The following is a 16,251-nucleotide window of genomic DNA, read 5'->3' on the forward strand; positions in this document are numbered from 1 at the left end:
GGAATACGTGAATGAAGGTTCATTCTCTCTTGAGTCAGGGAAGAGGAGTTTGCCAGGGACTTTTCAAAGCCTTTTCAAAGTAAAAGGTGCAGGGCTAGTAGTGGGAGAAGAACCCAGACAGCAGAGTGGCTTGCCTGCAAGCCTGACCTTTCCTACGGAGCATGTTGACTATGTTTTCTGGATTTGGCTTAATAAATCATGCACTCTTTTACACATAATTTTACACAGCTTCAGCAGGTGGTGTGACGAACGCAACAGTGGCCTCAATACGCTCTTGGGAGACACAAGGTGCTTATTTGCTGTAACCTTTGGAGAGCATCAAAACTGGGGCTCTTAAATTTTGTGGGCATGCTGAGCTATTGCATAGGAGGGAGCGGGTTTCTTGTCATTTGGCAAGGTTAGCTTTTTCTTTTGTTTTGATTGATTTCTGCAAGTGAATTTTGCAGCCTGTGTGGTGATGTGCTGTACATGGGATTGCCATTGGCGATTTAGAAGAGGGGGGATTTCCTTCTGCATTTCAGCAGGGTGTAGATGTGTGTTTTGGTTTGAGATAGAACAAAACCAATTTTCCTTTTCAGTAATTTTTCTTTTCAGTTAAGTCTCTTCTAACTGACTGCACTCTCTGAAATTAACGGTATATTCTTCAGACAGTGTCTGCTCTAGCAGTGATAACGTCTGACGTTCATGGTTACTACTAAAGATTGGTAGGCAGAGAGGCTGTTGCTTATACTTATTGCTATAGCAACCAAGGTCAGCTAACTTTGTTATGACCCCATATGATGTCATGCTCAGCAATAAAAGTAGGGAAAGGGTGTTTTCTTGGGAGGTAGCTATTGCTTGAAGACTGGCTGAACCTCAGTCTGCTTGTAGGAGGTGGTGAGTCCGTCACTTGGTTTTGGGTTTTTTTTTTGTTTTGTTTTTTTTTTTTCCCTTCCTCTTTCCTTTAATTATTAAACTGTCTTTATCTTGACCCATGAGTTATCTGACTTTCACTCTTCCTATTCTGTCCCCATCCCCGTGGGGGCTGGGAGTGACCAAGTGGCTGTGTAGTGCTTAGCTGCTGGCTACCCACCACAGAGGCTCTGTCACATGCAGAAAAGGCGGCAGATTTCTGAATTCCTGAATACAGAGAAAATTATAAGCATGATGGAGCCTGGTTCAGCTCAGAGATTGCTAACAAAACAGAGAGATCAGTCGTGACTCACAATATTTTATCTGTTTCATGTTATGCTGTTTCATTTAATCCTGCAGAGCTTTAGTGCAAACGCATAAATGATCTATGAATTACAGATCAGAAGTGGTGTGCCACTTCTAGGACTTCTACAGTCCTTTACTGATGATTTCAATGGGAAGAATGGTCCCATATAGCTTTTCCCAATACACTTAAGTTTCCTCTGCTGCTTAGTGTTTGAAACGGGGGTTTCATTCTGCTCATGACAACAGTTTTCTAGAGCTATTACCTAGATGAGTTGTCAAATATGTGGCTTCATAAAATCTGAGCCCTGGCAGGGCTTTCACCTCTCCATAACTATCAAGAGAGAACTTAAGCACCTCTGTCAGCTTGGGCTGCAGAATACTATCTTCCAGATAGGCAACAATTCAGAAAAATCCCTGTGCTCAATATCTGTCATTGAGTATCTCTGGTCAGCAGATAGTTTAATTAAATAACTTTTTGAGTTTACTTACCATGCTTTCTTAACTACATATGAAACCAGGTACCTTCAGTCACATCATCTGGACCAAGATCAACAACTAAAGTATGCAATCTGAAATAATTTAAGTCACTACAATTGCAATTATAAAAATTAGTCCTAGAAAGCAAAATAAAGCACTTACCAATTGTGGAACAGCATTACTAAGAACATTTACCTCATTGGTGAGGTAACTTCAGCGAACCTGAGAAAAGATAAGCTGAATTTCTGTCCTCAAATTTATCCTTTTAAGAACTGAAGAGTAGTATCTTCCTGTACTGCATTTGAAACATTTGATGTATTTCATTTGTCATTGCCAAATCTGCCTTAGTTTCATAGAATATATTTTTCATAATTTAAGACTACAAAATAAAATCAAGCTAAGAAATATTGTATTATTTATATTTACCAAGGAATGCTAGATATAAATAGCAGAAAAACGAAGACATGACAACTCCAGAGTCCTTCACCTCCTTCTCTTTGTATCTCCTTCCCTTCACACAAAGCACGGGTGTGAGTTACATACTGTAGCAGAACCGGAGAAATATACTAAAAGTTTTGATATTGTGATTGTTTTTTTCCCTATTAAGTTCATAGTCTGATTTCTGCTGATGTCAGTTTGCAGAACATTAAGTTAATGTTTGTTCTTTCTGAAACATCTTATGTAAACCCAAACTACAGTTGTGCTTCTGTACTGCTGTGTCATGTATTTTTTTTGTCAGATGTTTCTACCATGAAAGTTCAGCTGTAATCAGATGTGCAGCAAGACCCATAACTGGAAGAGTAATGAACACACAGGGGGATAAAGATCAAACTTCAAAGTAACCCTAAGAGGCTAAAGCAGCAGGGGTTGAAGGCGATGGGAGCATTCTGAATAACATTAAATGTATTGCCCTGACTTCACTGACTACAGTGAGAAAATGAACCCCAAGGACAAAATTTAAAATGTAACTATTTACTTCAGGCATGCGACCAAATAATATAAGACATTCTGTTAAGGCATATTTATTTTTGATCTCTTCTAATATGATTCAATTTCCTCCCCATACACCTTGATAGTTTCAGAGAAAGAAGGGAATTAATTTATGCTTCTTGAATTATCCTTTCTGACAGAGGCATATAGTAGAAAAGCATGCATTTGACTAGTAAATGCACAATATTCAACACCTGATTTAACAATAAATTACCTCTAATGTTACAACACATAACAGGAGAGCAGTAGGCTGCATTCCTGAATACTGGACTAACATTGGACACTTGCCCTGCCAGACAGTCGCTACATCCCCCCTTCTCTTTCTTCATGTGTTCTCAGGACACAGGGAAGTAACCAGGACAGCTCATGAAGTGAAATGCATGCAAAAGATTACATGTATTGTAGAGGTTATCATCTTTATGCAGTAATGAAATCATTTTTTAAAAATATAGACTAAGCCAAACTGTGTCATCATCACTGACAGCAATCAGTGTCAGTGTCCCTGTCAAAGACAAAAGTGTGTAAGTACTATATAAAGGCGTGCAGAATTGAAGGAAATACGGCAACTGCAATAGTTGAAATCTGAGGGAAATCATAAAATCTGCATGCATATATGCACGTGGTATGTAATAAAAAAAGAAATAACTGGCTTTGTCTAGGCAATTTGGAAAATTAGAACTGAGGGAATGGTGATTTGAGGATCAAATACATTTACAATAAAATCATAATAAAAAACCAAGATTGATCAAACTGGGGTAGTGACCTTTTCCAGCACTGGCATAAGCTGATACCCCAGTAAAACATGTAGGATAGGAAGACACCAGGTTATGTGACTCTCCCAGATGCTAATCAAGGAGTGTTCAAGGACTCCCCAAGCCAGATGTGATTCCTCTGTATTAATCAACACACAAATTATTAGTTTTTCATTAATTTGTCCATCCTCTTTTTCAAACTATGTAAACCCTGAGCCTCGATGACTATCTCAGCTACTCATCGTGTGAAGAACCACCTCCATTTTTTTATTTTCAACCTGACTCCTGCTAGTTTCATGTGATATCCCTTACTTCTTGTACTGAAAGTGACAATAAATAGTTTACCGCTCTCTAGTCTATCCACATTGCTAGTAATTTTATAGATTGTTATCCTGTTCTTCCGCTCCTACCTGAGCTGTCTTTCCAAAACAAGTCAGTTACTATGCATATATAGTTAGGTCCCTGATATCATTGAGTTTAGTAGAAGTTAGGAGGCTACACAGTACACAGACAGGCTAGTTTTAGCATAAATTGCAGAAAGGCTGAGACTGGATGATCATCGGATGATCTGAAGATCATCTAGTTCAACCTCCCTGCTTACAGCGGGGTCAGTTAGAGCAAGTTGCTCAGTATCCAGTTGGCTTTTGAATACCTCCAAGGATGGACACACCAAAACCTCTCTGGGCAACAGGATCCAATGCTTGACCATTCTGACAGCAAAGACGCTTTTTTTCTTACATTTTAATGGAATTTCCTGCATTTGTGCCCATTGCCTCTGTTACTGGTCACCGCTAAGAAAAGTCTGGCTCCACCTTGTTTACTTCCATCCGTCAGGTATTTCTGCACATTGATAAGATCCTCCTGAGCCCTGAGAAGTATTTTGACTGGGATCAGAGTAATGACAGTAAGTTAGAAAAAAAAAAAATATCTGGGGATTTTAGTTGCAGACTAAAGCTGAATAAAGGAAGTTTATCAATTAGATAAATAGAACACTAAAAAAAACCCCAGCAAACAGGAACTTAGATTTGCTCAAAATAGTGACTGTTGCCTGCATTCTGAAAACTTATCTGCTGCTTGATTTAAATAAGAAAAGAAAAGGAATTGGGTTATTATAGATTTGCCATTAAGAGAAGGTTGTGAAGGGGTGTAATATAAACTTTGATTTTCATTCACACTTAAATGTCACCTCAGTAGGGTTATTATTAAGGGTCATTTCATTATTTGTTTTCATGAAGGTTTGTAAAGCTCGAAAATATTTCTATACACACAGGATTTGAATGTCTCTGTTATAATAATAATAAAACTAATAAAATAACTGCAAAGAATTTACAAATCCAAAAACTCAGCAAGTAAAATCCAGTCACTAATGTCATATGAAATGCCTGCAACACAGTGGATTATTATATTTTTCTTCCTGTATTCATTTAATAGAGATTTGTTATTTCATAGCAACATAGTCTCAAGAACTCTTTCATAACAATAGTTGAGGTAAATCTGAAATGAAAAAATAATAATAAATCTGCAGAGCCACAGATTTTACTAGTGTGAAGGACAGTTGTGTTTCTGTGGATATGGACAACTTATTCTTAAGGCAAGAATATTTTCAAGGTAGTGTCTAGAATAATATTGTCAGTAATCTGTTGAGTCATTTATTGCTCTTTACTTCGTAATGAACTCTGCTTCCATAACCTAGAGTAAATCCTCAGTAACTGTGATTTTATTTTGAACAGCAAAATTTAGAGAAAATGTATAAAATAAATAAAAACCATGAAAGCATAAAATATTCAAACATGTCTTTCTGCAAGAGACATCATGTACTGTCAGTGCTTTCCAAATTCTTGGTATTTGACTCACTGACAATATTGCAAATCTGCATTTCGAGAAAACAGCATTTTCAGATTTGTGTGGTAGCATTCTTAAATTCAAATATTAGAAATCTTATATGTCAGAGAAATCGTCTGAACTTTCCTAAGTATTAGCAGAGAAGACTTTTTCCTTCTTCCCTGAAATTTCTTTCAAATATTCTGTTTTAAATTTGTCTTCAGTTCTGTATGTCCACAATGTAAGCTTATCAGCTGGATTTCCTCAGAAACTTCCCTTAGCTGAATGCTTCACATTTAGACTTCAATTTCAGCACCACTAGTCCGTGTCATAACGATTTAACTTAAAAACCTCGATTTGTTTGTGCCGGTGAAGTGTCTCAATGCCTTCATGTACAGAAGGCATTTTACAGAATGTCTTGTGATTTGCAGGGGAGAGCACTGCTGAGACACGTAAGATGATGCTAGATGTTTGTGCACCACTATCTTACATTTCAAATTTAAACAGAACTATTTCTCTCAATTCTATCCTTTCTGTGCCTTTTAAACATTATCTTAGCTTCCTGGCACTCTGATAGAATTTGAGGTTTATGGCTCTTTCCACAGTCGAGAGGAAGACAGACATCCACTTTAACATCTTGATTGTGCAAGGGTTTGTAGAGATTTTTTTAAGATATAGTGCTTGAAAGCTGAAGTAGTTACCTCATACCATTTACAAATGCACTGAGGTTACTTAATCCCATTGAATTCATGTCATCTGAGATGCCTTCACATATATTAAATCTTGTAAATTTCATATTTAACTTTTAAAAAATAAGGTGTAAAAAACCTGACAGGCATCATTTAGAAAGCGAGGGAGAGAACATGGAAATAAACAAAAACTTCCTGGATCCCAGATTATGCATGAATGAAAAGCAATTCTTTTCCTTAGTTCTATACAGCTGTTTACAAAAAAAAAAAATCTGTTAAGTTAAAATTGTTTGATCACTTTTTCAAAAAGATCTGAAAAGATTTTAGTTATGATTTTATAAGACAATTGCATTAGTAATTACATACCATTTTTTTTAAATCTTCCTGGAGGTTTATTAATTATGTGATAGAAACATCTCAGTTACAAACCTCTTAAATGTCAAAAATACGTATTTGATATTCAATTTGGTATCAATTTAACATACAACTCACTCTCAAATATAGACTGTGTGTAGCAGCATGTTTAAGACCACATTTTCTGGCTACCCATTTTGGAAGTCAGGCTCCCATACAGAATGTCCTGCTTAGAGCAATCTGTTCAAGAGACCTAATGTTCACCCAGTACCCACCACAAATACAGCTTTCCCAGGCAGGAGCAAGCATGCCGTGTGATGTCAAAAAGTCAAACAGTGCTCTCGCTTATGTTTACTTTACAAAATACATGTAAAGTACTAATGCAGTTATTAAGAAGAGAGTTTGGCTATAGGATTGCACATCTGCAAATGAGAAGTGTCAGAGGCTTATTTTAGCTGTGGCAGCTGGGTAGGAAGAATTGCTACGCATATGCTAGATGAGGGAGCATTGCTAAGCACCTCCACAAGCAGGAATTTTGTATGAATCAAACCTGTGTTGTAACTAGTAGCAAATATATATACTTTTTTTTTTTTTCCAGAGCTCTGTTTTAGGCCTACTGCAGTATCAAGTTGCCTTTGCTATGCTGTCAAGATGTGCGAAAATTAAAAACATCGCCTTCCACACGAGAACTGCTATACTTGCAAATGGGTCCTGCCACTCCATCTGCTTCCCGGTTCTGTGAGAATAGAGCTTTAGTTGACTTAGTTTGTCTTTCAAGGAACACAGGATACCTTTGCTGGTAATGAAAACAACCACAAACTTTTCTTGTTACCATATGCTGTGTCTCCTCCTCAGCACTCCACTGATAGCAGCGATGCCAATCATGGTTTTAATGCAGCCTTGTCCAATTGCACCAAATGATCCAAAACTTATCTAAACCATACACCTTTTAAAGTCTCATCAGGAGATCATACAACTTTGGAATACCTTTACATTTGACCCAACAGAGTAAACGGAACTTTGTACGCTAATATCAGACTTGTGAGCTAACTATATCTGATAGTTTTTAATTCTTCCGCGACACAAAAGCAAGCTGTATACCTGAGGTGAATAAAAGACTTCTGATTCATGACAGACTTAGCCTGACCTTGCCAGTGCCATTAATCATGAGTGGAGCTCAAGCAGATTGTATAGCACTGCAGAGAGTTTAGAAGGTGAATATAAGGATATATGCGCTTCGGGGGCCATAAACCATTGTCTTACAAAATGTCTATGCTTTAGATAATCAGAAAAAGTCAGATGAAATAGTTTTACAAAGATCTTCCATGGCATAATGCCTTGCACAAATCTGTACTTCTGTTACCTGCACAGCTACATTTATGCATGGGTATGTACATAAAGTGTGGACGAATGTACTGTTTTATATTTTTATTCTGCCTCTGTTAATATTTTGGCAAGAACAAAATTAATAAGGTTTCCATCCTCAAAAGACTTTCTAAAATGTTCGGTGTGGGTCTGACGGTGAAATACAATAATATGCTGAACTGCAGATGGTCAGTTGAAAAATAACTGTCTCTACAATCTGTATACCTATAGTACCTACAGAGTAACAATCTAATTGCAAACAAAAGTGATGTGGAGTTCTTTACATATACTTCTTCAGTGATACTTACAAGGAAAAAAAAAAGTCTTGGTACTAAAAATACAATAAAACTCTTAAAAAACCCTCTCCATTTTACGTTCTAATAATAGTCTCATTTAAAAAGAAGAGGGGGAGCCAAGGGAAATTTCCTTCACATAAAGAAGTAGCTGCTTTCATCTTTTTATTATTTTGGAAAAGTGTAATATTTGCATGAACATTTTAAATATTCATTGATGTATGCTAAGATCTTCCCCTTTCTAATTTGGGCTTTATAGCTTCAGAGTGAGCAACAGAATTATAAATTTAAATTTTCACTGAAATTTTGGAAGAAGAAATATAACATCTTGACATGTTATTTTCTTCTTTTAAAAAAACAAACATAACCCCCAAACACAACATACACCTACCCACGCCCACCCCGATACCCCCCTTAGTTTTAGTCATTAGATATACTCCAGGAAATGATCTCCATTTTTGTTCCAAAAGAAGTCAGCATGTTGCTATTGCTTCTTGTCTTAAAGTTCTTGCCCAATTTACCATTCAGTTTTGCAACACCATCACAGCAGACTCTTTACCACTTAAATGAGAAAAGTTTCAATAGGCACTTTAGTGGAATTACGAAAAAGCTACCACTCTTCCACCGTGATGCCAGAAAGCTATCTTCTTTCTAAGTCAGGTCAGTAAACTGTACCTTGTAGGCCTGAGCTTGTCTCAGTGTAATTCCAGAGTAACAAAATAACAACAACAAAAAAACTGTGTATATTACAGGATTTATCTTTCCTTCGTAGATCAAACCAAAACCGACAGTATGGTAAATGTAGTAACTTGCTGGAAACAGTTGCTGTCTTTTATAATCAAAGGAATCCTGTCCTATTATAAAGCTTAGGTTTATCATTTAAATTTGTTGTTGGCTTACTTTTCTTTTTATTTCACTGTTGTAGTTGTACTTAAGTGACTTTGTCAGGGTTATAACTTTCTTCTTCTCCAAACATATCTGCCAAGATCTTAAAGCGAGGTCCCCAGTCACTCAGATAGTCATAATCCTGGTCTGCCTCTGTAGTAAGGGAGTCTATAGAGCTGAGGGACTCTGCAACAGATCCATTTCCTTCGTAAGCATAGGTTGCCAAGGAGTCATAAGGGGGGGCAGTTGGATCTACATCATTTTCCTGCAGCCTTTGATTAATGAAATCTCTGATGTCCGTATTATCTTCCACTGGTGGTCTCTGACGTGGAAAACGCAAGCTGTCTGGTTTTATGTCCCTGCGTATTTTGTTATCTTCAATCACTTTGGGATTTCTCAGGGCACCTATGTCGAAAGCCTGGGTGTCCTCTTCCCCACCTCCTTCATCATCATAATGGATAACATTATCTCTGATGTCTTCTTTAGAGGTCATCAGGGTGTCCTTTTTCTTCTGCCTCCGCAGTGCTACATACAGTACCACAATGACTGTAACGAGAGAAAACTGAAGTTAAGACATGCACAGAAATAATTTGGTACTCTGATGATATATCATTATCTCTTCCTTTGAAAGCTGCAAGCAATCAAAGGGACTTTTTTCCTTAGAAGACATGCTCCTACTATTCTTTTAAAAACAGCAGTGCTTTAGCCAATGAAAAGTCATTTGCTGTTTGATGTGTGAGTCTAACTCCTTAGTTCTTGCTGTGCTGCTGAAGGAAGTAACAAATAATTTTCCTACTGGCCTGCTTTGTGAACAAATAGAAGTGGACAAGACTTCAGTTTTTAGTTCAGAGAGACAGAGAGAAGGGATTTTTTAAAAAAATATCTTCCACAGCAAAATGGAGAAAAATTACCAAATTTCCACTGTGGAAAAAAACAACCCATGCAGCATTATAGAGAAAAAAAGAATCTGGAATCTTTGAAATGGAAAAAAAGTAGTCCTAGTTCAGCTTTTTATACAGTACGCTTTGGCCTCTTCAGGGATCTGCTTTGAAAAATCCTATGTGATACAGCTCTGGAGAGAAAAGAGGTGCAGGAGAGCTGGTTGATTTTCAAGTATCAAGGTCAACAGTGGTCCATTCTGATGAGCAGGAAACCAAGCAAAGGCAGCAGGAGGCCTGCATGGATGAATAAGGAGCTCCTGATTAAACTCAGCAATTAATGAAGAGACATAGAAGAGGTGAAAACAGAGACAGGTGAGACAGGAGGAATATACAGTGACTGTTTGAACACGCAAGGATGCAGTTAGGAAAGTCAAAGCATTTGCACTGAATCTCACAAGGGACATGAATGGCAACAAGAAGGGCTTGTACAACTATGACAGCAACAGAAGAAAAAATAGGGAAAATGTGGGCCCACTGCTGAATGGGTCAAGGGACCTCTTGACAAAGGACATAGAAAAGGCCAACCTACTCAACGGCTTCTTTGCCTCTGTCTTTATTGTTAAGGTTGTCCTTCAGGAATCCCAGTTCCCTGAGACCAGAGGGAAAGTCCAGAAAAAGAAAGATTTATCCTTGGTATAAGAAGGTCAGGTTAGGGAACGCTTGAACAAACCGGACACACACAAGGACATGGTAGCTGATGGGATGTACACATGAATGGTAGGGGAGATGACTGATGTCATTGTGAGGCTGCTTGTGATAATTTTTGAAACATCATAGGGACTGGGAAAAGTTTCTGAGGACTGGAGCAAGTGCCTCTTCTATCTTCAAGAAAGGTGAGAAGAACAAGTTAGGTAACTACAGGCCAGTCAGCCTCACCTTTACCATGAGGAAAGAGATGGCGCAAATAATTCTGGAAACCATTTTCAAACCTAGCAAGACCAGGAAGGAGATGAGGAGTAGTCAGCATGGATTTACGAAGGTGAATGATTTACTATGAGGTGACTGGTGGATCAAAGGGAGAAAATTGCATCATTTTTATCCTAACTTTAGCAAAGGTTTTGATGCTGTCCCATAGCTCTCTCAGAAAAACTGAAAAAGTGTGAACTAGATAAGTAGATGGTGAGGTAAACTGCAAAGCTGGGCAAACTGCCAGGCTGTAAGGGTTGTGATTAACAGCCCGAAGACCAGATGGAGGTCAGTCACTAATGATGCACCCCAGGCGTCGATACTAGGACCAGTTTTGTTTAACATTTTCATAAATGACCTGGATCATGGGACTGAGTGCACCCTCAGCAAGTTTGCAGGTGATACAAAACAGGGATTGTGCCACTGTTCAAAGGGACCTCACCAGGCTGAGGGAATGGGCCAACAGGAACCCCATGAAGTTCAACAAAGGGAAATGCCCAGTCCCGCACATGGAGGGGAATAACCGCATGCTGTAGATGCTGTTGTCTGACTGGCTGGAAAGCAGCTTGATAGACAACGACCTAGGGTCCTGGTGGACAACAACTTCACCATCAGCAGCAATGTGCCCTTGTGGCAAAGAAGGCCAACAGCATTTGGGGCTGCATTAGGAAGAGCACTGTCAGGAGGACTAGAGAGGTGATCATTCCCCTCTGTTCAGGCCGGGTCAGACACACTGGGAGTTCTGGGTCTAGTTCTTGGCTCCTCAGTACAAGACACACATGGACTTTCTGGAACGAGTCCAGTGCAGAGACACAAAGATGATTAGGGGGTTGGAAGATCTGCCATATGAGGAGAGGCTGAGAAAAAAGCTTCTTTGCTGTCAGAATGGTCAAGCGTTGGATCCTGTTGCTCAGAGAGGTTTTGATGTGTTCATCCTTGGAGGTATTCAAAAGCCAACTGGATACTGAGCAACTTGCTCTAACTGACCCTGCTGTAAGCAGGGAGGTTGAACTAGATGATCTTCAGAGATGCCTTCCAACTGTGATATCTTGATTCTGTATGATATAAAATGTTACAGACTGGTTTTATTCCAAATGGCAACTCAATGGCAATCAGCTTGTGGGGTTTTTTTCAATAGATTGTCTTTGAGATATATTCCATTGAATGCAGAATTTGCTTGTAGTAAACTGGCCTTTTTGTTAATTTTAATTCCCTGACTGCAGAAATGACCATGTTCTAAGTGTCTAAATGACAGTGTTCTAGAAGTAACACAGTAATGAATACAGGAGTTGCAATGATTCTAAATTCATGGTCAGGCTTGTGTGGCCTAAACCAACTCCTGATTCTGGTAATATATTGACTGCCTTTTGTGTAGAGATGAGTTAGATGAGAATGACTTCAACTACAATTTTAATGACTCTGTGTCAGGCCAGGTTCACAGCAAGAAATGAAAATCCAAAAGCAGTTTTTAAACTGATTGATGGAATAGTAAGGAGAAAATCTGGATATAAGATAAGTGCCATTCTTTTAGGTTACACACTGCACTGGAGATCTCATTATTTATACATAAGTTTTTCTGCATAATATTGCCAGGCTGATTGGAATGAAGGGAGTTATTAAAGGACCAAAACCTCTTTTCCAAACATAATCTCAGTAATTTAGTCTGGCGTTCTATGCAAAGCAGGAATTAAAATTCACACATCAACCAGCAGTAGATCTGGTAAGGAGTTCTTTGACATAATTATTTTTGATTGAATATGCCAGGTTTTTGAAATAAAAATTGCATTTATTTCAACAAACCGTCAGAGAAACATAAATGCAGTTCTGTTGGAGGCCTCCATGATCACCTATCAAATCTGGGGGAAATTCAGACTTCACATATTCCTGCTTCCCCCAGAGACTCTTCCATTGTAAATGATCTCTGTACCAAGAGCACCAAGCTCTTTGCTGTGTAGTTCACACTGTCCCTATTACTGGACACAAAGGTGGCAGCTTGAAAGGATTTGCTAGAGCTGTATGTTAAGGGCTTCTAGGAACTTTGCTCTGTAACAGAAAAGTTAGATACCCTGGGAGTCCTGCCTTAAGACAGAGCTCTAATTGACTTATCTCTTCATGTAAAAATAAGTTAAAGTTTTTCTCATAATGGAATTTCATTGATGCTGAGCCTCACCCCTGGCTACTTTTACCCAGGGAACACCTAAAAGTAAAAAAGTAATCCCAAGGAATTGTGGTAAAGGAGACAGCATTCTTCTTGCTTCCAAAAAAACTGACCTAAGGTTGTTTTGTTTTGTGTTGTTTTGTTTTGTTTTGTTTTAAAAAATTCTTCAGAATGGGTGTATTTGTTATTAATTCCTATTCCATGGGAAGTATGACCATTTGCCTTTCTCGTTCAGATTTGAAACTACATTTTTCTCACAACATAAATTTTTTACACGGGACAGAAATTCTGACTTTCACCTGCTGCCACTCAGAAGCTCTTTATGTAACCTGAGTCTACAATAGTTTACTTAACTGGTAAATTACTATATTATCCAAATGTAAAGAGGTATCCATATGTTATATTCTGTGTCTACAGCTATTTTTGCCCATGCATTAGACCTACATAAGGAGTAGCGTGAGATACAGGAACTTCACTTGTAGCAAGAAGAGGCATAGGCTAGCATCTGTAAGAATCAGCCTGCTTTCTGCAGCTCATGTTGTGCCTGTGTAAGCTACAAAGTTGTCTTTATTTTGTTACCAGTTCATTAAGGCTACCTTAGTAATAATCAAAAAATATTAATTCTTCAAGGAAAACATTTAAATGAAACTGTTTCAGGGAAAAAAATATGGTTTGGATTCCACTGAAAGCTGGTTCTCTACATGCAATAAGAAATACGTAGATGTTAGCAGATTCACAGTTGTGTTCAGTGCTTTGGGAAGCTTTTCTAGAAATGTAGAAGCCTAAGAGTTCTCATAAACTGCCACACAGTTTCAACGGCTTTTGTTAAACTACAGATGAAGCTAATGACAACACAAATTAATTCACAGGTGAAAAATCAGAGTAATACACATCGCATGGTCTCACGAGAACTAACCTAGAAGTATAACAATACACAACAAGATTGCAATCAGCGCTCCTGTGCTGAGGCCTACTGGTAAGAAGATTGCTTCCACGTTGCAGGACAGGATGGTACCATCAGAATCACATCTGCAAACACGGATAGTCATTGTGTTTGTGCTGCTCTGGACAGGGTAACTGCTATCTTCTATTACTACTGGAAGAAAGTACAACTCTTGCTGCCTTCTGCTGTAACCGTTTCTCCTGGTTTCAATCCCAGCTGTGTTGTCTGTAAAATATGACACAGTCATTACAGGATTTTTATTGGGTATTTCAATTCACCATTGCAGTGTGTATCACCTTCAGTAACAAGCAGCTATTCCATTTTTGAAGCTCAGTGGACAACACACTTTATGTAATTGCCCTGCTTTATCATTACAGAAGGTATTGTATTCTGACTGGTACAGCTATTTTTTTGCAGAGCATTACATAATATTCCATTTCTTGTAAACTTGTTAGCTTGACAGCTAAAATTTCAAAGACAACATAAATAATAATTTTTAAAAAAAAAAGCATTAGATTAGGAAGGCTTCTCAGTTTTTCTTTTCTCCTCATCTCCTTCTATTCCAAGCCTGCAGTCCAAAGGATTTTGGTTGCACTTGGATTTAGAATCAATTCTCTTATTAATTCATTTCCCTTTAACACTGAAAGTAATATGGCTAAACAAAATGCAAAACCCCTTCCTTCAACTTTCCTGCCCCATTAAAAATAAGTACAGAAATGAACTGAGTACTTCATAATCAGTATGTTTTCCATTAATTAGTCATTAATGTGTTCAGAACTCCTAGAAGCTACGTTTTGTCGTTTCTTCCCAGTAGATGTTCAGTTATCACTGCTTTTCTTGAATCAAACAGAGCAGCAAGGAAATGTGCAGATTAAAAGAATTACATTGAAAGGAAGTCCAAAATGAAATTAGCAGGGAATTAATTAGCTGACAGATCTGAATGAAGCTTGCAGCAGTCATCTTTTTGCTATCTCAGCTATGTGCTTTACTGTATCTTTGGAAGAGGTCCCTTGCTGTCTATGTTATGACTTTCATCCCTTCTTGGAGCTTTGTCACTAGGTAGAAGGATTAATGGCTCTGAATTAAACACTCAGATACTTGTGTGCAGTTCTGAAGAAGGACAATAAGAAGGAACCATAAATATCCAAAATTAGATATGTTATGATCAGGCACCATTGAGAAAGCACTTGACTGACAAAGTGTTTATTTCAGAAGTCCCCTTTTTATCAAACTCAAACATGGCACATAGACACATCAAGTTCAGTGACATTTAGTTTTGAAAAAGAAAAATGTCTCAAAATTGTTTGAATCAAACCAACTACCATATTCAGCTTGTTCTTTCTATGATTAATCTGCACTGTATAAAGAATTTTAGATCTAATTTGAAGTCACCCAGCTTAATCTTATTTCTATTTCTATTAATAGAATTATTTCTTTTTTTTTTCTTCTAATTGCAATGTTGAAGATCACTTTAATACATGTTATGATGGAACCAAATGACTTTCCACTCTCCCTTGAGAAGAATCAAACAGATCGAGCTCTTAAGTCTTTGACTTTGAACAATTTTTGTCACTCTTCTACAATCCCTTTCAATTGTTCAAGGTCCTTTTGAAAACAGGGACACAGGCACGTGTTTGAACTCTAGACGGAGCAGACTGGAGCTGCAGTCAGAAGCTGAGACAGCTTCTGGTTCTTCAGTCTGTTGGCAATAAATTCATTTTCAGGATGCGTGTGACAGTCTGGACTCTCTCTTACATGAGCAACCAAGTGTGCTCAGCAGGGATGCAGCCCTCTAGGGAGCAGTGTGAGGCCAGGAAAGTGGAAAGAGGGAGGTGGGCGGTTCAGCTGGAGGCACTCCAGCTCTGCCAGAGCCTCTCACTTCTATTCACAGCTGGTGGATTGGTCTCAGCGTTGCTGAAGGCATAGTTTAGAAACATAACATTTCCCGGTATTTATATTTATAGAGACTCCAAATGGCAACCTTGAGTTTCCGTCTTACTTCCGTCCTCATTAAGTTACCCTCAGAGGAAGTATGCAACCTGGAAAAGTTTATTCTCTTGGGTGCACTATGAACATCTTACACCTGCTGTAATATCACACCAGCCATAATCTTTAGCTGTATATAATAGCGTTGGTTCTTGGGCTTCTTGATGTGTTTAAAAATGTTAAACGACATTTATTTGTAAGAGCGCTAATTGTAACACGGTGAAGAAGATTGTTACCTCAAAAAAAGTCAAAATTTCTTTCACAAAGTACCTGCTTGGTACTAACATAATTGCTAACTCAGAAGATAATGGTATTTATGTTTTTAAAAGGCTTCTGTAGTGAAAATAAGGTTGTGTTATTATACCTCTACGTTGTGCACAGAGCAGACCTCCCATCTTTTTGGCAAACAAAAGGCAGAAGATACTGAAAATACTGTGCAGAGTTTCTGTTTGGACAGGTTTTTTTCTAATAGCTCTGTAAAATCATAAAAAGCT

At 38.1% G+C, this 16,251-nt stretch overlaps 1 protein-coding gene across 1 annotated transcript in view; it reads right to left on the reverse strand.

Moving 5' to 3' along the window:
* Positions 1–8,869: 8,869 nt before the first annotated feature.
* The window catches only part of CDH12 (cadherin 12), a 225,394-nt gene continuing 218,012 nt past the window's right edge, over positions 8,870–16,251 (reverse strand). The window contains exons 11-12 of the mRNA XM_054191248.1: positions 13,745–13,996; positions 8,870–9,369 (exon numbers count right to left, since the gene is read on the reverse strand). Coding sequence (XP_054047223.1) covers positions 8,870–9,369; positions 13,745–13,996 — 752 coding nt within the window. The remainder of the gene's footprint in view (positions 9,370–13,744; positions 13,997–16,251) is intronic.

The sequence above is a fragment of the Rissa tridactyla genome, chromosome 2 (assembly GCF_028500815.1).
Source record: "Rissa tridactyla isolate bRisTri1 chromosome 2, bRisTri1.patW.cur.20221130, whole genome shotgun sequence".
Classification (NCBI taxonomy): domain Eukaryota; kingdom Metazoa; phylum Chordata; class Aves; order Charadriiformes; family Laridae; genus Rissa; species Rissa tridactyla.